At 34.6% G+C, this 25,684-nt stretch overlaps 2 protein-coding genes and 1 long non-coding RNA gene across 9 annotated transcripts; 1 reads left to right on the top strand and 2 right to left on the bottom strand.

Moving 5' to 3' along the window:
* The first annotated feature begins 13,365 nt into the window (after positions 1–13,365).
* On the top strand, positions 13,366–14,989 carry LOC130985794 (uncharacterized). The gene is made up of 2 exons (XR_009089090.1): positions 13,366–14,219; positions 14,686–14,989. It is a non-coding gene; the product is annotated as an uncharacterized LOC130985794 (long non-coding RNA).
* Positions 14,990–18,561: 3,572 nt separating this feature from the next.
* LOC130985792 (uncharacterized) lies at positions 18,562–21,353 on the bottom strand. Of its 7 annotated transcripts, XR_009089086.1 has the most exons (7): positions 20,904–21,347; positions 20,673–20,815; positions 20,217–20,279; positions 19,866–19,937; positions 19,236–19,510; positions 19,026–19,155; positions 18,562–18,934 (listed from the first exon to the last, which is right to left on the bottom strand). XR_009089086.1 is itself a non-coding variant. In XM_057908913.1 (2 exons), exons 1-2 carry the CDS (start codon positions 19,194–19,196, stop codon positions 18,662–18,664), a joined length of 444 nt encoding a protein of 147 aa, XP_057764896.1. In that variant the 5' UTR covers positions 19,197–19,859; the 3' UTR covers positions 18,562–18,661. The 7 variants fall into 7 exon arrangements, 1 of the variants encoding a protein (XP_057764896.1); XR_009089088.1 differs by having other exon boundaries at positions 19,026–19,510; positions 20,673–20,733; positions 20,909–21,353; XR_009089084.1 differs by having other exon boundaries at positions 19,026–19,510; positions 20,904–21,352.
* Positions 21,354–23,565: 2,212 nt separating this feature from the next.
* On the bottom strand, positions 23,566–24,750 carry LOC130985791 (protein S40-7-like). Its single transcript, XM_057908912.1, has one exon. It carries the CDS (start codon positions 24,333–24,335, stop codon positions 23,889–23,891), a length of 447 nt encoding a protein of 148 aa, XP_057764895.1. The 5' UTR covers positions 24,336–24,750; the 3' UTR covers positions 23,566–23,888.
* Between the last annotated feature and the right edge of the window lie 934 nt (positions 24,751–25,684).

The following is a 25,684-nucleotide window of genomic DNA, read 5'->3' as shown; positions in this document are numbered from 1 at the left end:
CCAAGAGTGAACGTCAACAACTTTGAGCTGAAAACGGGTCTGATCACGATGGTCCAACAGAGCCAATATGGTGGACAGGCGATCGAAGACCCTAATGCGCACCTGGCGCATTTCCTGGAGCTGTGTAGCACGGTGAAGATGAATGGTGTCCCTGATGACATTATCCGTCTTCGTCTTTTTCCCTTTTCACTGCGGGATAAGGCGAAGTCGTGGTATCATACGCTGCAGCTGGGAAATAATATCGTGTGGGAGGATTTGGCTCATGCATTCCTACGCAAGTTCCATCCGCCTGGCCTTACATTGAAGTTGAAGATGGACATCGTGCAGTTTCAACAGTACGATGGAGAAAAGCTAGCGGAGACTTGGGAGCGATACCAGGAGAAGCTCAGAAAGTGCCCAGGCCATGGATTCGATGAGGGCACGCTTGTGATAATGTTCTACAATGCCTGCGGGGAGCGTACAAGGATGCACATGGATACAGCTGCAGGTGGCTCTCTACTCCAGAAAAGTAGTTCTGACGCATGGAACATTATTGATAGTATGGCTTCTACAAGCTACCAATGGCCATCTGAGCGAATACAATTGAAGAAGGTTGCAGCTGCTTCCAGTTCTGATCCTATTGCAGCAATGGTTACTCAACAAGCAGCAATGGCTACACAGCAGACAGCAATGGCTACACAGCTGGCAGAGTTGACTACAAAACTTGGTGAGTTGAATGTTGGACGTCATGAGCAAGCTGTGATAGACCCGTCAAGCATGGAAGATGTCAATTTTGTGAATGGCAGAAATTATGGGAATTTCCAGCAAGGACAACCAGGAATGTATGGCAGAAATCAACAATTTCAACAGGGTCAGCAGCAGTTCCAGCCAGGAGCACGCCCGCATCCTAACCTTTCTTACGGCAATCCGAGCAATGCTTTGCAGCCTCCACCTGGATTTTCTGTGTCTAGCGGAGGAGTTATCAATGAGCCAAAGAAAGATTCGATGGAAGACATGATGAAGCAGGTGTTGGGAAAGATAGGTGGTTTGGAAACGAATGTAGGTGCGTGGAAGACCAACATGGAGACCCAAGTGAGTCAAATAGGAAATCATGTTTCATCACTGTCTAAACAAGTGCAGATGTTGGAGACTCAAGTTGGTCAGATGGCCAACCAAGCAGCTGCGCAGCACACACCAGGAAAGTTTCCTAGCAACACTCAGTTCAATCCGAAGAGCCAACATCAACAGCCTCAGCAAAATCAGCAATGTCATTCCATACGGGTGGTTGATAATTCAGTTGAGGATGAAGAGCAGCGGGATCATACAGAGCAGCGGGACAGCAAGAATGGAAAGGAAAAAAATGTAGAGATTATGGAGGAGGATGACCTGGAGACGATTGTGTGCGATTCGCCGCCTACTTCTAAGGTATCGTCGAATACCTCTGCTGTTAAGAAGCCTATTCCTACTCCTACGTTTCCCAGGCCAGAGTACAAGCTTGTAGCACCCTTCCCGAATAGCCTGGCAAAGCCGAAGATGGATGAGAAGTTTTTGGAGACATTTAAGAAGTTGGCTGTGAATATTCCTTCCGTGGAGATCTTGAGAAACAAGCCAAATGAGGTGCAAATTGTGAAGGCTGTGATGGAAAAGAAGAGAGCATTCAATGAATTTGAGGAGGTGCTCGCAGTGAAGGAGTATCAGTTGGCTCCAAAGAGAGAAGATCCAGGCAGCTTCAATATTCTTGTGAAGATTGGAAAGTCACTGTTTGAGAAAGTGATGTGTGACACCGGAGCAAGCATAAATGTCATGCCTCTCAAAGTGTATAGGAAGTTGCAACTGGGGGATTTGAAGCCAACTAACAAGACAATTCAGCTTATTGATAAGTCTTGCTCTAAACCTCTAGGAGTAGCGGAAGATGTGCTTGTGAAAGTGAGTGATTTTTTCTTCCCAGTCGACTTTGTAGTGTTGGATATTCCGGAGGATCCAAAGATGCCTTTGCTGTTAGGAAGACCTTTCCTTGCCACATGTGGAGCAAAGCTAGATATGCAAAGGGGGACGATGACATTGGGAGCCTATGGGGAAACTGTGATTTTCAAGAAACCTCCACCAAAGGAAGTTCCCCAGAATGAAGTGATTAATTTGGCTGACAGTTTTCTAGCAAATTTGGAGGATGAAGAGGTTGAGAAGAATGAGCTGCCCAAGTATGAAGCCAAGAAAAAAACTCCAAAGCCAAAAGAAGTTCTGACTTTTGAGATGTGTTTGTTTTTGGAGCATGATGGGGGGTCTTTGAAAACCCATACCCCCAAGAAGAAGAAAGTGAAATTCTGGATTTTTCGGAACAAGAATGAGAAGGGGGCAATGCTTGTGGAGGATGTTCGAGCCAAGAGAAGTGTTTTGGTGGAGAGAGCACCCAAGAGTAGAAAAGCTTTCCAATGGTTAGAGTGCTGTTTCCGACCTCCATGAGTTTTTGAGGTATCGTCGAGCTCTAGACGTTAAATTAAGCACTTGTTGGGAGGTAACCCAACCGTTTTCTTTGTTTTGTTTTCCTTTCGTTTAGTTTCTTTTTGTTTCTTTGTTTTCTTTGTTTTCTTTGTTTTGGGGTTTTTAGTGCAGCGTTGAGCTTGGAAGATGCGGGAACTCGCGCTTGGTTCATACCACCACCATGGAGCATGTTTTTTCTGTGAGTAGTGACACACATATCATCATCCCTCCAAACTTATTTTCGAACTTATGTTCTGTAATAAGTTTGGGGGAGGGGGGTGAGAGTAGATATGTGTATCACTTTTATCTTTTTGTTAGCTTTATTGTTTTATCCTGCTTGGTTGGTGGTGTGTGATTGTTTTTTAGATGATTATTGCTCCATTAGATTTCTGGTGAGATGCCAATGATGTTTTCTGTGAAAAAAAAAATTGAATTTGATTTTCTTTGATGATTTAAGCATAATTGGAACTAATTTGCATAATTCTAGAGTGATTTTGACCTTGACTTTTGGACGTTGAATAAACCTGTGAGGATTTGAGCTATAACTGTTTATCATACACAGTTTATTCTTTGTTGTGAGTTTTGTCATGCATATGTAGTGATCTTCTAGAACTTGCCATGGTTTCTGTGTCGAGGTTGCTGTTGTGCCCAGGATTATGAGATGATTTTAGGCCATCTTTTGTTAGCCACAATTTTTCCCAAACACTATCCTTGAAAAAAAAATTCCTTTGTTATCCACTTTGAGCCTATTTAGCTTTTATTCTTTAGCCGGATGATAGGGGGTGATGAAGTATATGGGGATCTTCGTGTGGTGAATATTCATAGTAGGTTGTGAAAAAGAAGGGATGATATTTTGATACTATTTACTCTTATAAGCTCTAGAAAAGTTGTGGAAAGAAAAGAAAAAAAAAAAGAAGAAAAAAAGAAAAAAAGAAAAGAAAAGAAAGAGAAAAAAAGTATAAAGTCGAGTGTATATTGAGATATTTGTTTGAAAATCGACTTTGTGTGTTGGAAATAAATGGAGAGCATAAAAGAGTGTTTAGTTCTGTTTTGTGATGATTAAATCCCTTGAGTTGTGTTGATTATGGTGATATAGTTGGGTGGAAGATGGAATTTATTCCATGCTTGATTAGTGAAGCTATAAAGTTGGTGTTCTTGATCTATTTGAGTCACTTAGCCTATATTTCCATACCTTAACCAATGTCCCTACATTATAACCCAAATAAAAAGACATTTTTGATCTTAGTCCTGGCACACTATTAGCGATGGAGATTGTAGACGATTGGCAAGCCTATGGTAAGAGATCTGCATTGTATTGAATTTCGATGAGAGTATACACGTCTTATTCCATCAAATTGAGAGTTGAGTGATACACATACCTTGTGAGATTCAATTGTTTGGAATGTCAAGGTTGATTTTGCTATAGGTTGTGTTTATTGGTGAATTTTGTGCTTAATTATTGAGGATTTGAGAATTCTATTATTCTTTATTATTCGGAGGCATCGATGAACTAGATTTCTTACCCATTCGTGTTATTGATTTTATTCTTCCCATTATTCGAGGACGAACAATGGCTTAAGTTTGGGGGAGTTGATAACACTCATGTTTCCATGGTTTTAGTGTTCATATGATGTCAATTTTATAGGAAACTAAGTGTTGGATGATTGTTTTATGCTTAATTTGCTTTATCTTTTGAAACATGTTTCTTACTCGATCTTTGAAGGAAATTTCAGGTTTATTGAGTTCGAATTTGGAAAACTTACCTGATATAGAAGTTGTAGATCGTCTCGATACGAGTTCGTGAGCGCAAACGGATCATAAATCGGAGTTCGGACGAGAAAGTTATGACCAAAACAAGAAAGTCGCGCGCAGCAGCGAAACGGCGGCGACCCCGCGGCGACCGGGCGGCGACCGCCGCCCGAAGAAGGATTTTTGGGAAGGAGCCGGCGACCGGCCGGCGACCGCCGGGCAGCCCGCCGAGTTTTCGGCGCCACCTCCGTATTTTTGCGTTTTTTAGGCATTTTTCAAGTCCTTTTCGAGCTCAAACTCTGTATTTTACCCTGGTACTTTAAATAGGTCTTCTTTTGACCTATTTTGGGTTCCCAGCTTTAGTTTTTCAGTTACCGACATTCATATTTCAGTTTTATAGCTTTAGAACTTTTTAGCTTTCCAGTTTTCAAGGCTTGGATCAAGATTGAAGATTCAAGCCGCTACAATCGTTTTAATTCGGTTTTTATACAATTTGTTTTTACAATTGCGTTCAATTTAATTATGTTTATGTTTGATTTTATTATGTCTGGCTAGTCTTTTAATCTGAACCTAGGGTTTGTATATAGCTGATTGATTATGTGTTTTTGATTTATTGATATCAATTTGCCCTCCAACTTATGATTCATGATTCCTGGTGCTTAATCTCTTGTGAATTATCTGATCAATGATTTACATATTTAGCTGTTCAGTTTGAGTCTTGAATGCGATAATTGTTCAGCCGATTCAGGAATGCATGATATAGTGTTAGCCTTGAGTCTTGAATGCGATAGGTGAAGCTATAGGAAGCTATTCTTTATGTGCTATTGGGAGTTAATTTATTCCTTGGAGTCTTGAATGTGAAAAGGGATTAATTAATCTACGTTCATAGGTGGTCGTTAGAGACGCTTGTGGATAATATAGTGATCTTTCATCAGGGTTGGATTAAAATTGGTAATTGAATCAATAGGTTGAATGCATGTAGTTGATTGGTGAAAATACATCCCTAGGGTCAGAGCTTTCTTTATATTTGAGTTAATTATCATAGTTTTTATGCTCTTTAGTTTTATTTAGTTAATCTTAGTTCAATATTCACCTTCATAATCGTTTTACTTGCATATTGTGAGAGTCTGTGTAGGAGATAGATAGAGTGATTTCGTCTTACAGTCCCTGTGGATACGATATCCGATTGCTGTTTATACTACGATTACACCGTGTTAGTTGCGGTATTTTAGTTGCTAATAAAATAGTGATCAAAGGTGCGAACATGGCTAAACGTTTCCTTAGGGTTGTGAATGTTGGGGGGGAGGGGATTACTACTTTGCCCTTTGAAAAAATAAACTATAAATTATACGGTGGCATCCGATGAACCACATCATGATTTTGAGGACCGAAAAATGGACAAGAAACATATTTAATACAACCTATATAGTTTGAGCTTTTAGAAAATATTCTTATAGTTCAAGATATTTACTCAAAACTTAAATATTTATTATAAGTGGACTCTAACTCAAGAGTTTTGGTTGTAAGTATTAAGACCTTTACCGCTAGGCCAACACACGCGCATATCTTCACTATATTTTTATTTGACTGTGAATTCAACCTAATAACCTATTATATATAATAGGAAAATATTCTCTCAATCTAAAATTTCCCCTTTGATTTTTTCTCAATACTCCTTCATTTGGTTAAATCTCATAAAAAAATAATGTGGAATGTCATTATTTAGATAGATAAGAATGGATAACTATAATAATTTTCTGAAAATTAAGATAAATAAAAAGACTAAAATTTAATAATACCACATATAATTAATCTATTTTCCTATTATATAATTTATCTTGAACATTTCACGTTTGATGTCAATATAACAAGAAATTCCCTTCAAACTTGAATTTGGAATTCAATCGAGGGGATGCCATCTTGGCAAGTTGATGAAGACTGTGCACACAATTCATTTCTCATGTTTCCCACTTATCAGTTCTAAGCTCCTCACCAAATATTTCTTATTTCTCTACCGCTCTTTCCGAACTCAATAAAATCTTTTTGATTTTATTGAGTTTATTAGCATCACAATAAACACACAAACACACATATATATAGTTGAGATTCAATACAAATTCATTTAACGTAGAAATTAAGAATTTTGTATCTAATGTGTAGACTAACTACACTTAATGTACAAATGAATTACACTTTTATGGTAATAAATTGCCCCATAATTATGCCCCCTTAGATTTGAACTCACAATCACGAAAGTGCAAATATTTTATAGGATAAGAACAATGACTTTGTAGTTTTACGTTAAGAAAGATACTTTTATTTGATCAAATCCTATATAGGAAGGGGCTAAAATAAAAACATATTTTAAAATATAAAATAGGAACCATTTTCAGCCATTATATCATCAAGATCTATGGTTGATTCATCACTTTGCTTGTTGAATTTATAGTCCTAAGTTCGAATCTCATAGGTAGCGAAAAATTTATTTTTCGCAATTCATACATGTACACAACGAATTCACACGCATTCTACATAGAATTCATGCATTTTATCCAATTCGTATTATATATATATAGGGGAGGGGTGGGCTAGAATAAAAACACTCTTAAGTGTATAAAATATAAACGTTTTTTAATGTACGAATTTTATCCAACAGGGTTACGAATTCATTCAACATGGTTACGAATTGCGAAAAATAAATTTTTGTTACCTTTGAGATTCGAACTCAGGACCACAAATTCATCCAACAGGGTTACGAATCAACCGTAGATCTTGATGATCTAAGGGCTGAAAATCATTTATATTTTATACACTTAAGAGTGTTTTTATTCTAGCCCTCCCCTATATATATATATATATATATATATATATATATATATATATATAGAGAGAGAGAGAGAGAGAGAGAGAGAGATAGGGGTGGGCTAAAATAAAAATAGATTTTTTTGTATAAAATAGGAACGGATCTCACCCCTTTATTTTTCTAGATCCTATGGCTTGATTTTATCCTAAAGATGAGCCTCAAAATAAACGCCCATAAGCTTAGAGGATTTTTTTGTCATTTAAATTCATCAAATTTGGTTACCATATATTCATTAAATTCTTCCCATATCAAAACATATCTTTACATTCTCATAAAAATTAAAACATGTTTTTACACATTAAATCATTACATGCACGTAAAATACCTAGTAATTATCCATGTCTACCTATTTATTTTCCAGATGTATGCCAAACAACACATACTTATTACTTGAATACAAATTCTTGCTTCAATAATAATTGTTGGAATTCGTTTAAACAATTAGTTGAACATTTTCTTACTTGTGGAGAAAGAACCTTCAATTAGTAATATGTAATATGGGATATGTATATATAATAATTTTCCTGAACAAAAACACTATTTTTTACGACATTATTTTTTGAAATTATTAGTCCTAGACAAATTGTATGAATTACGTGTTGATACATAACAAATTGAAAATTAAACTGCATGAATCTAGTACATCACGAATCGAAAATTATTAGTAACCTGATTCAGTTTTATATAAATTAATTCATGCAATGAACTATGTGATCCATGCCTGTTGTACACATTAATTGTATCCAAGGTCTGAATTTTCCTTCAGAACAACGCGGACTGGAAATTAAATTGCATGAACCACCCGTTGGTACAGTACGAATCAAAAATTATTAGTAACCCGATTCAGTTTTATATAAATTAATTCATGCAATGAACTATGTGATTCATGCCTGCTGTACACATTAATTGTATCAAAGGTCTGGATTTTCCTTCAGAACAACACGAACTGGAAATTGTATCCAAAGTTCATGGTATTGTAAACTGCACACCGCACATAAATTTAAAAAAACACTCGTTCATTTTCAACTCACCCAACGGATTAGATGTCCGAGCCATACCCAAAGTTCCCAAGTTTGGAATTTATAGTCGCTCTGAATCGCATGCCGAATATCGACGACAGAGTTATCGATTTAGGGGGTTTTATCTCGCTTGAGTAATCAACCAAATTAAACCCCACATCTTTATGTTCAGACGGTCTACAAGCCCTACACACACTTGGTCTTGAATGGAAGTATTGAATCGATGTTGATGGCAACCGTAAATCTCACAAACGAGAAGAGCAGACACAGCTAGGGCTTCGTTCAAAATGGCGAGGAGAGAGAGAGAGAGAGAGTTTTTGGTGGGGGACGAAAGTGAATGAAAAATCAAAGTAATTGCATAGATATGTAATCATTCATTAGATATGAAAAATCTTATTTTCCATATTTAATTGGCTCCAATTTCGGAACCGTTTGGTGGGGGAAGTTACAATTTAAATGTCTATTTTATCCTTTACTAGTGGAAATGTCCGAATTGCAAGCAAAATATTTATGAATTCCGAATGCACAATAAAAACAGATCTGGGCCATTAATTCATCAAGATCAATGGTCATATATTGTTCCTATTTTATACACTAAGGAGTGTTTTCACTCTAGCCCTCCCCTATATATATATATATATATATATATATATATTAACAATGATTTTTTTTCATGAGTTTAATATTTACTACTATTGCAATTAACACCCACAAATCATTCATTTGCAATTATTCTTCATTTTATATTTTCTTAATTATAAATTATAATAAATGACATATTAAAATTAACATTAATAAAGACGTTACAACAGCACAATTGTTGAAAAAATTATGAGTTTTGATTAATGCCAAAGCCCAACAATAAAACTCTGTTGATGACCAAAGAATATCAAGTATTCTAAGTTGTTGTAGTTTATTGAAGAAGTCGAAGGCTACTTAACCCCAATTGAATATCAAGTTGAGACAAGATTCCAGCAGAAGATCCAGCTGAAAGAGTTTCCAAGCCGATGAGAAAATCCCAACCTGAAGGATCGACAAAAAGGGTTAGCTGACCATGATTTGTGTCAAGCCACCAGCACGATGCTTTCAACACAAAACTGATGGAAGTATCAGTTCATCTAAAAGTTGACTGACTAGAGGACATCAAGCTGACTCGTGTTCAAACTCACTCATGCAGTCATGCCACGGCAGCCCTAAGGTCAACAAACTTAAAACAAAGTCAACCTCGATGCGTATCAACCTTCCAAACAAGGACGACTATCGAACGTCAACATCAAGGTATGGATGTGTGCAAGTCTTACATATCAGTCATTCCTTGTTACAACGAGAAGTTCCTAAGAGAACAACGGATCAAATTAAATTTGAAGAAGGTTCTCTCCAATGCTAGATTCATTTTTTCGGTCTATGTATACATCAGAAGATCAAGATGTATGAGAGAGGAAGCCCCCGACATTGCAGTGAACTATCTTAGGTTAAACTTTTCGAAACCAACAACTATAAAAAATAGGAACTAGTTCTTCATTGTAAATTCCAAGTTCATGCTCTCTCCATCCCAATAATAACGTCTCAAATTTCCTTTTTACGCATCCCATTTATAAGCTATATTAAAGAGATAGATCACTTTACAAATAATAAATTTGCTATCAAATTTTATTTATATTAGCTTAAATTAATAATTATAAAGCATATTTATAGCTCACGCGAGTCAAAAATTATAATCACTGCGCATCGCGCGATAGGTACACCAGTTAATATAAAAACACAAGTTTATTGCGTTGTTTATCCCACCAAACTCAATCCGCGGGCTACAGACTCGAATATAAGCAGGTCTCCATATATATATATATATATATATATAAGAACCATCGCTAAAATATATTTCCTCCGTCTACGATATCGTTTCCACATTGTGGATGACACAGATTTTTAAAAAATAATTGATAATAATAGGTATTGGTGTAAGTGGAGTTTAAATCTCACTATAAATGTGTGGAGAGAAATAAAGTGTTATGTGTACCCTACGGTTATAAATGGAAGTGGAAATGATATTGTGAACAGATCAAAATGACAAAAATGAACGATATCCTAGTCGGAGGGAGTATATACGGTCATATATATATATATATATATATATATATATATATATATATATATATAGTTGGGCTATAATAAAAACACATCTTTTTGTAAAAACTAAAAACGGCTGAATTCTATGTAGAACACGTATGAATTGGCTGTGTAACTGTATGAATTGCGAAAGGTCCTGAACTCTATGTAGAACACGTATGAATTGGCTTAATTCATACAGTTACACAGCTAATTCATACGTGTTCTACATGGAATTCAGCCGTTTTTAGTTTTTACAAAAAGATGTGTTTTTATTATTGCCCACCCCTATATATATATATATATATATATATATGAGAGGATTAAAATAAAAACACTTATTAAAATATAAAATAAAAATAATTTTTAGCCCTTAGATCATCAAGATCTACGGTTGATTCGTAACCCTGTTGGATGAATCCGTGGTCTTGAGTTCAAATACCAAGGGTAGCCAAAAATTAATTTTCACAACTCATACCTTTGTACAACAAATTCACACGTGTTCTACATAAAATTTATACATTGAAAATTATTTATATTTTTATTTTAAGAAGTGTTTTCACGGTATTCCTTCTCTATATATATGTGTGTGTGGATGGGTGTGTCCGTGTGTGTAAATAACTTTTTTTTAATAAATTATATAAGTACATAAAAAATTTTAAAAATCGCACGACGAATGATTCGAACCCAAAACTTCAAAATCTTGGGCATTAACCTCCTATTGATACGATAAAAGGGAAAACAATGTGGCTGCTGGCTGCTGGTGTGTAAATGTTGGTGAAATGCGATTACGGTGCATCTGGATAAAGTTACATGTAATTATGATAATCCTATATTGGTATTTATGAATCATAAATAGTAATCCGAGTTGGAAGCGAGCAGCTAACCGAGAAAGTGGTCCACCTTCATTTATAACTTGCTATTATTATAGACCCCATCCTCCTCTTCTCCTTTATTATAATAAGGTCCCAAAATTTCGTCATTACAACTATCGGCGCTCAATTCAATTCTATTTAAACCAATATAATGTCTCATTACGATTCGCCATCGCCACATTATAACAAGATGCATCTCCTTATATATATACGTGTGTGTGTGTGTGTGTTTATATAATCCGTGCTCTACAATTGTATTGACGTTTGATTTGTAAATGGAGAGAGAGAGAGGAGTTAGGTGAGGGACAAGAGGGGGTCAGTAAAATCACGTGAAAACAGTCATGGGATGTTTAATGTTTGTTTGATGTACGTTGAAAACACAACATAGTTTTTAATGGCCTTGCATATACTTACCCACATGAAGAGAGGGACACTTGCTCAACCAATTATTTCTCCATTCTACACTCCACATTCCTAACTTTCTTCTTTCGTACCCATATAAGATTTTTCTTCTTTTGCTTAATTTACATAACTAATTGCTTTATATGTACATCACAACTCACCTAGATGTATAGTAAAATACAATTGGTCAATATATATGTACTATGCATTAATTCATCTCATAATGAGAAATTAAAAAGGATGTATCATTACGACCGCCCCTCCTACCCGTGCAAGTACTTGCAGCTCCATATTTCAACAAGTTTAGCCCTACATTAAGAAATCTTGGGTCCGCCCATGTCCATTACTATAATCTTTAATTAATATCATAGGCGCTCAAAATAATGTGTAAAAAGAAGAAATATACATATTGCATCCAATACATAGTTCACTAAAAGTATAAGATCTACAGTTCGAATAAAGATTCTCTTTGTGTTCACTTCTATTTGTGACTTTATTTTTACTAGTATGCCCGCTCGTGCGATGCACGATCAATGTTGAAATTGAACGGTATTTTAAATACTCCAAATAAATACATATATTAAATATAATTTAAATATAAATAAATGCAAATATAAATCTCAATAAAAATTCGAAGTTATGAATAGCATAATCTCAATAAACACATGAATCTAAAAACATTTGAATTTTAAATTTTTGAACTACCAATTAATTATTTATAATTGATAAAAATGAACAAATATAAGTTTAATTTTTTTAGTTGCCTTAAATTTTTATAATAGAAAAAATATAAATAAAAAATATTAAAAGTAATTTATAACAAAAAAATGAAATAAAATAGAAATAGAAAAAGGAATGAAATAGAAAAAAAAAATGAAGAACCGCACCATTAAAAGAAAGAAGACAGGAGAGAGAAGAGGATAGATGAGAGAAAAGAGAAAAAAAAATAATTTTGTGACTTTAAATGATAATAATTTATTTATTTTGAATTTATTTTATATAATTTTTACATCAAATTAAAGATCTTGTCATCATCTTTAATTTAACATCCATATTTAATATTTCTTTATGAATCAAAGTTTATGATTTTTAAAAGAGAATCAAAATAAAAAAAGAAAAGTGAGGAGAGAGAAATTTTGGTGGGAAAAAGTAGCGGTTATACTGCTCTTTTATATATTATATAGATTTCTTTTAACCTTTTGGGGCCATATATAGTTTTCAATTTTGTTGGCGTTTCCTCCAACAGTATAATGTAGGATTTTAAGGGCATGGGCTACTGGTGGCTTCTTTGGAGCACAAAGCTCTATTATAGGATTTATTTTGTCTCTTGGCATTAATGCTACTCATAATTTCCTCCATTCCGTTGCGACGCACCAAATCTAAAGTAAAAGAGAAATCGAAGCAAAAAGAAACGAGTTGATTAAGCTCGACAATCAGACCCCCCATATTGATGAATGTTAATTGAAACTTCTACTACAAGATGATTAGTTTAAATCTTGCAACCGCCTCAATTAAAGTCCATCGATTTCCAATTAAGGTTTATAAATTCATACTTAAAATTCATTAACCACAATTATAATTTAATTAATTAAGATTTGGAGTGTACCTCTTTTTATCTTATATTTAATTTCTTGGACATTAAAATTTGCAATATATGTACAGATTATTATTCTTAGATTGAACAATATCAACCCCAAAATGTGATTAAAAAAATGAAATACCTTTTTAACAGATTGCCTTTTTTTAATTACAAAAGAAAAAAGAAAAAAGAAAAAAGAAGGAAGAATAGGAAGGTCGAAGCTCCAAGCACATCGGGACAATTTACTGTTGACTTGATGATGAAAGAAATGGTCCATAGAGAAAGGAATTAATAGTCCACTGGTATTTATAGTTATAGTTACAGCACTCCTAATACGACAATCATTTCACCCAAATAATTCACGATTCATAAATACAAATTAACAACTCAGAGAAATCTCCAAATGCAAACAAAAAGAACAAACAAGAAAAGGCCACAAAACGAAAATCGCTTCGCACCATAGAAATTAGAAGCTTCACCATCAATGCACACTTTGACAACGACGGCAGTTATTTATAAACTTGAAAACCACTGCCATGGATTTAATTTCTTGTATAACTTGATAAAAAATTTGGTGATATATGAAGAAATGAATAATGTAGACAAGGAAGTATCGGGTTTGAAATTCAAAAAAATAAGAAATAAGATGCAGGTAGTGATGGTGTTAACACGCCTTTTCCCCGACCTCATAAATGCATATTGAAGGCTCCAGATTTGCTGCAGTGACCTTTTTCATCGTTACATAGCTTTTGAGTAAATATACTCTCCTTTTTGTTGTTGGGTTGTTGGCAAATTCAATGCCTTGTTGCTTCCATCTCTCTCTCTCTCTCTCTTATTTATATACTCTTGAAGGATCATACCCTCCTTCACTACACACCAATCTTCTTCACATCACTTATCTTTTGCTCTCTTAAAGAGTCTCGACGTTGCAATGTGAAGGGTTGGTAGAGTGGTATACTAATGATACGAGATATTGGTGCGGTTCAATTTGAAAGCCGTGCTCCATGGGCTTAGAGCTCGGTTATTTGATTGAGCCGTGCCAATATCACGTATATGTACTATGCTACTGCTTCCTATCACTCTCCTCCCTTCCATGCAATCCCACTCACACCTAACTCATGCTTAATCTTTTCTCTGTCTTTGGCATTTGAAAGATGCAAATTTAAGAGGTAACTCCTATTCAATCCTATCACTGTGTTTCTGTCTTTCCTCGTATAGGCCAATAAAAGACAGAAAATGCAAATTTATAAGGTAAAGCGTCAGCCATGGCAAATAGGTACATATATACACCTTTTTTTGTTTTTTTTTTCCCTGTTTGTTTTTACCAGAAATACTGCCTATATGCTAACTATGATCCAAATTTGTACTTGGACAAGTTCTGTTAATGTTGTTGGATGAAATATATTAGGTTTTGTCCACATTAGGACTTACATTTTGCAGCTATTAGGCCCTTTTAGACAAGGCAGATTCATATTACCTCAAACTCATTACAGTGATGATGCAAAATTCTTCTCTTACCAACTATGCAATTTCATTTCCTAACAGATTGCTGTAATATCTAACTCAAATACACTCAGATTCTTAATCACAATGCATGGTATCTCAAGAAAATTACTTTATATGTTGACATGTCAGAAGAAGAAGAAGAAGAAGAAGAATGGGTAAGACCATCACACTGCATTTACTGAGCACTACCTAAAGGCTTCCTACTTTATTGACGAAGTGCCTGTGGTAGGTGCAAGAGTGCCTACTTTTTGGCATCATCATTAATGCCATTTCTAAGGAGCAAACAACAGTTTCCAAGTTGGGTCACATTTCATTCTCTCTCCAAAATTAAGCAAATCCTGTTTAAAGTAAGTGTAACCAGCAGCTGCTGGATGAAATTTGTAGATGATTTAGACGACACTAGTTCTTGTAATTGAAGAATGCAACTGATACATGTATGGTACCACACACCATGATAAATTTTAGTGTAAATAAGATAGCAGGATCAACGAGAAAGCGAAGAAAAAGACATATATACCTAACTTAATAGGTAATGGTGGATAATGTGCAAGAGAATTGAGTTGAGCTTCAAGTTCAACACTGCAGCATCATGTGAGGCACAATGATAAATACTTTGCAAAATTGTCATTTTCAGCTTATATTAGCAATTTATGTTATAGACAAAGTTGCAATATGTTCAAATTCTGATTTTGTAGCTGAGCACTCTAATTCATAATTACTGATCTGAATATACTGGAGATACCAAGAATTTGGTATCATCTGACAGACTGCTTCAAATCTCATATCTAAAAAAACTAATAGGATAGGGAGTAGGGGCCGGGTAAAAATCAATTCCACAAATAAAATTATCCAAAGTATTACTTCCATGACCTACTAGAGAATTACTGTCAGTCGGTACTTGCAAGTTGCATTGTTCTTACAGATGGAGAAATTTAATGCTTCAGCTCCATGTACATATGTATCAGAAAAATATTAAAATCACCAACCGTCACCTCCCATTTACCATTGTAGACCTTAGATACTAAACAAATACACTATCTTTACCACGCTCCTGTTGATGATCTTCCAAGATACAAATGAAGATAATTATCGTATGAGAAGCAAGAATGTTGGACATATCAAGCATTTCTAATTACTTAAGAGACACTCCAAACCAAAACGCATTCCATCAATAAGAGCTTTTGTTTCATAAATTATTGTATGTGTACTCTTTAACTTGAATTGTTTTGAAATAGAAAATTAAATGCAACATGTTACCATAGAGATGAGATTTTCCAGTTTCATATCTAGTACTTTACAGAAACACAAATGATCACTAATTCCATTTTGCAAGTGAACCACACAACCACATACAACATTATGTCAATTTGGCTTATCACACGCACAAGGATAAGTAGTCGATTTTTGTTTTGCCTTTGCATTCTGTGTTCCATACTTAGATTGTTCTAACGACCACATTTAGTTAAAGCAACAGTGATAGTAGCAAGCAACAAACAGTAGCTGCATGCAGAGTTAACACCAAAATAATACAAGCCAAACAAATCTACTGAAATTAAGAATGACGGCCATATATATCTAACACCGCCATCTCCTAACAGACGTGAATAGCATTAGCATGTAATGTATCATATGGGATCCTCTGTTCCACTATTTTGTGTGTACGTACCACTCTTAATTTATTATAATTTTTATTATATTTTCTTCGATTTTAATTAATTATGTTTTAATATTATAAAAAGATAATTAACAAGGGTTCACTCATCCAAATATGGTTTATAATTATTTTTTTATATTTATTTGAATTAATAATTGATTATTTGAGTTCCTTAATTCAAAGTTAGGATATAATTATAAAATAAATAAATTAAGAGTGGTACACGGTGGTACACATAAAATAGTGGACAGGGGATCCCATCTGGCAATGTATTGCCTTTTTCCAAATACCGACCTACCATAATATAATGGACTGGGTGGGCCGACCCAACCAATAAGATGGGCTTTCACGGGCTACGCTATTCAATTTTGGACCCACGGAGTCAGACCGGACTATATTTCACAATTAGCAGAGAATAATAGAATGGAATGCAATATAAGTTACTATTTCGTTTTTGTTAATTGGATTAAATTTACAAAAATCGTCAGAGTTATTTTCTTTTTTTGTTCCTGCAATCAACCTTTAGATGTTAATTAATTTGTATGATGTGTGTCCAGTGTTGTACAAATGTGGGCGGTGTTGGTTACGTGCGCAATATATGTAGTAAGCGTATGTTGCGTGTAATTTGTGCTTTAAAGAGAGTCAATATGGCGCAGTGTGTGTTTGTGAGATGAAGGATCGGGTTGATCTTCATTCAAACTTTTATTCGTATCTTTATTCGAACTTGTATTTTGATCCAAATTATGTACATGACATTATTCAATTATACAAATGACATTGCCTGTAATTGACACTATTTTGTAATGACACTGCGTACAAATGGCACTGTTTATAACTGACACTATCCAAAAATATAAATGACACTTTCTGTAATTAACACTATAAGATTGAAAATGACATTATAACATTTTAAAATGTTACGGTGTCCTTTATCTAACCGAATAATGTCGATTATAGACAGTATCATTTGTATAACCGAATAATATCATTTACACGATTTAGGTTAAGATGCGAGTTCGAATCAAGATGCATGTTAGGATATGAGTGATTGTACCTAGGTTATTGTGTTGTGAAATTTTTACATACACATTAATTGTCTGATTGATACAGGGAATATACTTGAGATTTTAGTGAATAATAATAATAATAATAATAATAATAATAATAATAATAGTTTTTCTATGATCAATTTCAATATTATATTAGTAATATTAATAGATAGAGGGTCGGGATTAGGTAGAGCTACTATCATAAATTTCATATATACGTGTATTACATTAATTATATATATATATATGTATATATATATATATAATTATGTATGTTTTGATAATGCATTAATTATATGTACATATATGCAATAATGTGTTCTCAAGTTAATGCACATATGCATTTTTAAATTCATATATAACGAGATTTATGGTACTACACGGTGAGCTAAGGGAACTACATTATCTCAATAGATTGAAATTGATAAAATTTATAAATAGAAATACATAATTAAAAAGAAATCTAAAATATTAAAATTAAGAAAAAGGAAAATTAAAAATATTTAATAGTATAAGGTTTCTAGTTTCAATCTAAATATTTTAATTAAAAATATAAACTATGTAATACTATGTCACAACTTTAAATATTTTATCTTGTTTATTTAATTTTAATCCATTTTTTACATATCATATAGTATAAAACCTTTATTTCATCTAAGACGTATATTGCATAATTTGATTCAAAACATACTTAAATAAAAATATAAAAATTGTGCCCTACTACAAAATGAGGGGAAAAAATGACGAAATTTAAATTAAAAGATTAGGAGTGGTTAATTGAAGGGCTAATGGATGATTAATTTAATTTTAATATATTCACTACAAGAAACTGGGCGATTAGCGACGGAAAATTCCGTCGCTAATCCCTGATTTTCCGTCGCTATTTTTAATCACCGACGGACGGCCGACGGAGGCCGTCTGTCGCCGTAAAATAGGTCGCTAAATCGAATACCGACGGAATTTTGGTCCGTCGCTATTTTAGCGACGAAAATAACGACGGTTCGACCGTCGGCCGAAAAACGACGACGAAATCGTCGTCAGTCAATAGCGACGGAAATAGCGACGGAAAATTCCGTCGCTATTTAGTGACGGACTGAAATTCCGTCGCTGTTTGCTCGCCCAATATTTAACGACGGACGACGATTCCGTCGTTATTTGTCCGCCCAATATTTAGCGACGGACTTAAATTCCGTCGCTAATTTTAAAAAAAAAATAATTTTTTTTTTAAAATTTGCTCTATCCAGTTATCGACGTCCTGTTATACACTTTTATTCTACTATATTATCAATACACCAATCACCAAAAACACAAAATCAATCAAATATTAAAATACTAAAATATCATTCACATATAGTCATAACATAACAAAATATTCAAGTGTTAAGAAACATAATAGAAATAGTCAAGTATTCAAAGTACAGAAACACAACATAATCAAAGAAGGCCCTAAAGGCTCAGACATCCTACACTTTTTTGCTATCTCTGATTTGGCTTTGAATTCATCAGAGTCCCAGTACTTAAGCCAATTAGGCCAGTCATCCGCGTGAATAAAAGAAGGCCTCTTGTTCTTCTTTTTCTTGATGTCGAAAACAAAATCCTTATACCTCCGTGCAGCAACCTCTAACCAAAGCTTATAGACATCTGCCTCTATCGCCGGATCCCATGTGAAATGTTTCTATTCAAACAACAAACAAAATATATTTATAAACACTAACTAATATGTATATGTATTTTGTAAAACAACTTGAATTAAATTATATTCGTACCTTAAATTCCTCAAAGTACGATGTCTTGATTGCAGGTGGAGTGAGTTTCCAATTGAAACCTTCTGGATTTTTAACTTGCTTGAAAATCTTAGTGACTGTGCCTGGAACCATCCCCAAGGGATGTAATTGGCTACAATTAACATTCAAAGTCATTAGTAATAAAACTAACATTTAATAATTCATAAGATTGTGTAACAATAAAAATTATACCCATGTCGTATGACGAGTGTAGTACGTCCAGTGGTGGGAGCCTCTGATGCCGCAGTAGGAACCGTTCTTTGCTATGTGATACTGGACATTGTTTTTAGTATGGAAACGTATATTATCACATTTCCTACACGGACACCTAATTTTTTCCCCATCCATTAAATCTCGTCTACTGCTAGCGTAGTCAATGAAACCTTGAAGACCTCTTTGAAAATCGGGATTCAAAGCTCCATCAGGTAGAAAACGTCGATACATCCACTCACGATTTTCACTCATTTCTACAATTTTGGTTCATTTAAGTGTGTTAGAAATTTTATATCTACATATTTTTAGAGTTTTATTAATCTTTAAGTCTATAGATACTATGATAATATAACACATGTTCAACACAAATTCTATAAATCAAATACAAAAACAAATACGCGGCTCCAAGCCATCACCACAGCAACAAAATGGGATGGAACACAGCCATCCCCCAACCTAATCTCCATTTACTACCTAGATACATGCTCGTCTAATATATACAAATAAAAAAAAATCCTAGATACATGCTCATCTAAAATTTAAAATTTTAACTATGACTACCATTTGAGCCATAGTACCAAAACAAGGGATAATAGAATAAAAACTTACTTGTTTTTTCTTATTCTCGTTGACTTCTTCCTTTCTTCCTCACAAATTAAGAATCACCCTAACAATCTCAACCTGAAAATAAATGAGTCAAGTTATTCATATTTTGACTTTATACAAATTCATTCCACCTCTTCTAGTAATATACATGAGTCGAGCTTCAGTGCACTAATAGACTTGTTAAAAAGTGAAAATATAAAATTAAATTCTTATTATACTTTAATTAATAAAAAGAAAAGTATATTAAAACTACAATTAACTTTATTTGTTAAAAGAAAATGATGAATTTATGAGGAGCAACTCAACTCAATTGGATTACACACTAATAATAGGAGGAGGAGTTAGTAGTCCAACCATTAAGGCTCCTGCTTCAACAGCGGCAGGAAATGCTGATGGATCAACAGAAGAAACACACACCTGCAACACATACAATAAACAAAATTCAAGCATTTCTATCTAATATAAACTAGGAATTTAGACTATGTCCATAGATAAATTGCAATATTGCAAATGAAATAAGATAGATAACTGTATTTAGGAGTGTCATACTCATCAACTAACCTCAAAAACTAGAAAAATCTTACAGCTGAGTTATTACGAAGAAATACAGTTATAGATATTTGAAAGGTAAAAAGAACCGGTTATGTTTAGTCAACATGAATATTGTTCTTTTTATTTTAGTTTTAAACTTTTAATACTTGGAAAATTATTATTGACACAAGTATTTAAAATACATAATAATCAAAGTTTGATTTATTTATTTATTTTCTTCATTTATTTGAAGTAACCGAGAAAATGAATAAATCTTACCGGAAGGGCAGTCAAGCGCGTTGCAAGTCTCACAGGCAATATCTACACGAGTTGCACCTCCCTAACAAGAATCAAAATTGATTTCCGCCTAAATCCAATTTTGTCCCATAAAAACTTGATTTGCAGATTCTGGCAGGCAGATACTAAACAAAAAAAAATTAATTTAATTTAGTTATCATAATTAACAGTTTAAAATTTAAAAACAAAAAAAAAGAGAAAGAACAAGCTCACCTCACCTGAACAGTGGCCGAGCGCGGTGCGGCGGTGCCGGAGCAGCTTCACGTGACCAGACGTCCAGCGGCGGTGGTGGGAGGGACCTTCTCCAGCGACGGCGGCGGCGTTCGACGTTTTGCGGCAGCGGCCGCGGCGTTCGGCTTTCTCCAGCAGCGGCGTTTTCCAGCAGCGGCGGCGTCCAATCGACGGCGTTCTCCAGTGGCGGCGGGGTCCGATCGACGGCGGGTTCCGATTGACGGCCTTCTGCAGCAGCGGCGCCGGGTCCGATTTGCAGTGGGAAAGAGAGATTTTGGGGCGGGGTCGCTTTTGAGGGAAAGAGAGATTTTGGGAAAATTAGAATGAATTTCTCTCATCCCGCGTCTATCTATTAAATAGGGCCCACCGACGGAAATTACGACGGATATGTCCGTCGCTGTTACCGACGGATCCTTTTTTCCGTCGTTACGCTATTTTTAATAACCGATAAATTTTAAAAAAATTAACGACGGAATTAAATTCCGTCGGTATCCGTAAAAAAATAAAAAAAATAAAATTTAAAATGAATCTACGACGGATTTATTCCGTCGGTATAAAATTCCGTCGTTGTTCCGTCGTTATTTCCATCGGAGAATTTCCCGGGAGGTATTCGCGCCATCTTGAACCGACTCTCGGAAAATCCGTCGGTAATTCCGTCGGTACTTAAAGACGGAACATGTTCCGTCGTTGATTCCGTCGGTAATTAAAGACGGAAAAAATTCCGTCGGTGATTCCGTCGGTGTCCGACACATTTTCTTGTAGTGATTGATTTTAAATTTTTACATAAATTATAACATTCAATTTACAAAATTGCAATTAATTAAAGTTGAATATTTCAAATTGAAGAATCTCTTTTTAACATAAACATATTGATGCTTGATAAGATTCCGGAAATCAACTCGTGCAAACTCTTGTTATATCTGTTTTGCTTCTGGCTCTCTTGATTGTGTTGAGCATATTGGACTGCAATTTTATATAGTATGAATCATACTGAGTTTATGATTTCAAAATGTAGCATGAAACTATATCTCATTCTTAATTCTCAATACAGTCTTATTGTTTTCCCTCTACCATGTCCTCACTTTGTTCTTTGTTACTTATGATCGAACATGTCCCCTTCCTCAATACAGACTAATTATCTGTAGTACCTACGACAAATTGAACATTTTTTTTTATCGATTGCATATTACTCTCTCCATCCACAAAAAAATATCACTTTCTTTTATAGTAGTTGAGTCTACAGACTCTACACAACTCCACTCATATTTTAAGTGAGATCCTTACCCCGCTAATAATTTTATTCACATTTATTAAAACTCGTATCGGCCACAATGTGAATTTTTTTGTGAACAAATGAAGTATTATTTAATTTTTTGAAATTGATGGAGATGGAGTAGCAACTATATATAGTCGAAAAGACGAGAGCACCAACAATATGAGCAGAGAAATATTGAATCTAAGATTAGGGCATGAGACAAGCATATATAGGCGCAGATGCATGGGCTCTTAGCAGGAGGCCCTTGATAGATTTTAATCGTATTGGAACATCGTCTGTTCTAGGATATCCACCACCATCTTCATGATTAATTATAATTGATTTATACTTCTAGATTTGTTATTTAATTGATTATGAATTTGTCTGAAATTTAGTTGAATATTACTTTTAAGTTGATTTGTTGAATACGTTAATAGATGGATTTCTTGAATGTTGGATTGTTGTTGGATTTTGAAGAATGTTGAATTGTTGTTGGATTTTGAAGAATATTAGATTGTTGTTTGATTTTGAGGAATATTAATATTTTTCTTTTTATTGTTACTATTTTATGTATTATTGATGTTCTTACAAGTTAATTTTTTAAAATTCCTTAAAAATCACTACGAAATTACAACGAAAATATGATAGCTAGCTTGGAGGCAAGCCCCAACAACGGAATTTGTGACGGAATAATTCCATCTTTGGTGTTGTCACAACCAAATGACAATCAGGCTTAAGTGACAAAATGTTGTGTTGCTAGTCCGTCATTAATTAAAGTTAATGATATATTTATTTTTCGTCCTTAAATCTTTTAGCAATTATGATTCTAAATTCGAAACTTTTTTCGATGTTATCCTATAGCGGTGTTTAGTTCCTTTTTTTTATATATATATTACTTTAAGGTCGTTTGTTTGTTACTGACAGTAACTGTAACACAACATCACTAATTTGTATAACGGCGATGAAATTAAAGTAAAATTATATAATCATCATTACTACATCAAATGAAACAAATAACTACCTAAAAGTAAGTTCTAACTATTTAATCATGATTTGTGACGACATTGTATTGCATACTATTTTCATCGTACATACGCATTTTTTGAAAGTTTGTCATAATGTTTTACTAATGTTTCAAAGTAAATACGTAGCACTTAGTGCTCAAAAAAGAAATAAAATTAATCATACTTTTCAATTCATTTTCTTTCCGTGGCTTAAACACAATCTAAATAATCACACGTATTAATTTAAATGATCAGTCTTGTATTTCATTTCACACGCATGCGTATATATAACATAACATGTAGTACAAAAATAAAAATTCAAGTCTAGATATAATTTATAGAGTCGATTTAATTGAAATAATTAAATACTATCATGACACGAGAATGAGAATTAAGAAATAAAGATAAGCTAGTAGTATTAAATTTTGGTTTGACATTGTTGGACTCAGATACAGAAATTAATATTCTATTCTTCCAAAAATGCAAATCTACCGTACAAAATCTGAGATAAGCCATTTTGAACATTTTTTTTTTCTTTGAATTTCCTACAACACAGTAGCTAGCTACGAAAACCCCCCAAGAAGAGGCCAACTCCAACGTCCAAAACAAATCCCTCTCCCTCTTATTTTCATAAACCAAATTCCTATATTGGCAATCAAGAAGTAGGAAAAATGGTGACTAGTAATAGCAACAGCAATAGCAACGGAACTACTCAAGAAAACCCGTTTTGGTCAAAATGGCGTTTCTGAGGTTGCTGAGATCCCTTCCTTTGAGAGTTCTTCCAACTCCTTCACACATGGAGAAGGAAGCAATCTGCGTGGAAGCGAGCCTTCTCGCCAGATATTCATGGGGCGGGAGCATCTCATCATCGCCGTCGCCGTCGCCATCATCGCCGTCGTCCCACATATTCTTCTTGGGTTTCTTCTTCAAGATTTTGGACCAGTCGGGGATGGTGAGGGGGGCCGACGACGCGCCGCCGGAGGAGGAGGCGGATCTCGGAATGGCCCTCGAAGTCGAGGAGGAGGTGGATAAATTCCTTGTTATTTTGGAGATGGAGTTTGAGCCTTGATCTTTCGCCTTGAGCATGGCCCACACCTCCTCTTCTTCATAATCTTCCGCGGCCATTCCTCCGCCGCCGCCGTGAAAACCCGCCATCGCACACAAGAGAGGGAGAGCTTGAATTTCAAACCCAACTACTCTAACAAAAGAGCTTAATGTATGCGCGCGTGTGTGCGTGGGAATATATATAGGGAAGAGAAAGGCTCGGTTTTTGTTTGGACGATATAAAAATTGGAGGTTTTATTTTTTAGAATTTATTTGAAATTCTACCGCAAAACTCCAAAGGGAAATTTACTTATATAAAGGAGTGAATAAAACGAGTTTGTTGCAGCAGGAGAGGGAAAAAGACAAATCCAGAGAGATACACATGACATGCATCAAAACTGGAAAAGAAAATGGCAACAAAAAATGAAAAAACTGGGGATATGATATATTTTCACATGAGAAGTATGCTGTAGTCTGGTGGGTTGAAGTTGAATTATTAAAGAGGTGGGGTTTTTTAATGGTTACGGATAAAGTTCCAAACGCCCACAGAAAGAAAATAAAAATGTAAAACGACCCAAATTAAAAGAAAAGAAAGCCCTCCAAGATTTGAAGATTCCTTTATTTACCACTTATGGTAAAAATAAAAGGGAAAATGTCAGAATAAAAATTTCTTAAATTAGGGTTTTCTACAAGTAATCGAATGTGTGGATGTACCTCCGCATATATAAACGTGTAAAAGCTTCTTCACAAGTTTCAACAGGAGTGATTTGATTGGGCAAGGTGGAACGAACCCATTGGGCATCGCCAAACAGCTTATCCAAACTTAATTAAATTTGCATTACTACTACGTTTAAATGTGCAGCAGAGAAATCCAGATTCAAGCTAAAACTTTATCAAGACTGCCTAGGAGAAGGTGCTAACTAATGCACATTGCACATTGAGATTTGAGGTTTTTATTTTAACTGTGACTCAACTTCTTATGTAGTTAAATACAATAATTCTTGAATGCTACACACTGCTCCTGTGTTTTGGGATTTATTGCTGAGATGACAGTGCAGTCCACAGCCTACTGAAAAACAGTAAAATTCACAAGCACTTAGTAGCTAGGCCCTTTCTTTTGGAATTAGGGATAATTCCCCAGCTAGCTAATTAAGAAAGCCATAGATGGGGGTAATGGCTGTGTTCGTGAGTGATTATATGTCAGGAATATGTAGAGATAGAAAGACAGAGTATATTGAAATAAGAACCGTTTTCACCCTTAGATCATCAAGATCTATGATTGATTCATCATCCTGTTAGATGAATTCATGATCCTGAGTTCGAATCTCACAGGTAGCAAAAATTTATTTTTCGTAATTTAATTATACCTTTATACAATGAATTCATATGTGTTCTACATGAAATTCATATATTTTTCTAATTATTATTTCTTATTTTAAGAGATGCTCTCACGAGAGAGA

Source organism: Salvia miltiorrhiza, chromosome 5 (assembly GCF_028751815.1).
Source record: "Salvia miltiorrhiza cultivar Shanhuang (shh) chromosome 5, IMPLAD_Smil_shh, whole genome shotgun sequence".
NCBI lineage: Eukaryota > Viridiplantae > Streptophyta > Magnoliopsida > Lamiales > Lamiaceae > Salvia > Salvia miltiorrhiza.
This window is presented reverse-complemented; position numbering and strand designations above follow the sequence as displayed.

Coding starts and splice junctions, on each gene's coding strand:
- LOC130985792 (XM_057908913.1), bottom strand. CDS start 19,196: ATGTTAGTTTTATTACTAATGACTTTGAATGTTAATTGTAGCCAATTA. Junction 18,935..19,025: donor CGTACTTTGAGGAATTTAAG/GTACGAATATAA, acceptor TTGTTTGAATAG/AAACATTTCACATGGGATCC.
- LOC130985791 (XM_057908912.1), bottom strand. CDS start 24,335: ATGGCGGGTTTTCACGGCGGCGGCGGAGGAATGGCCGCGGAAGATTAT.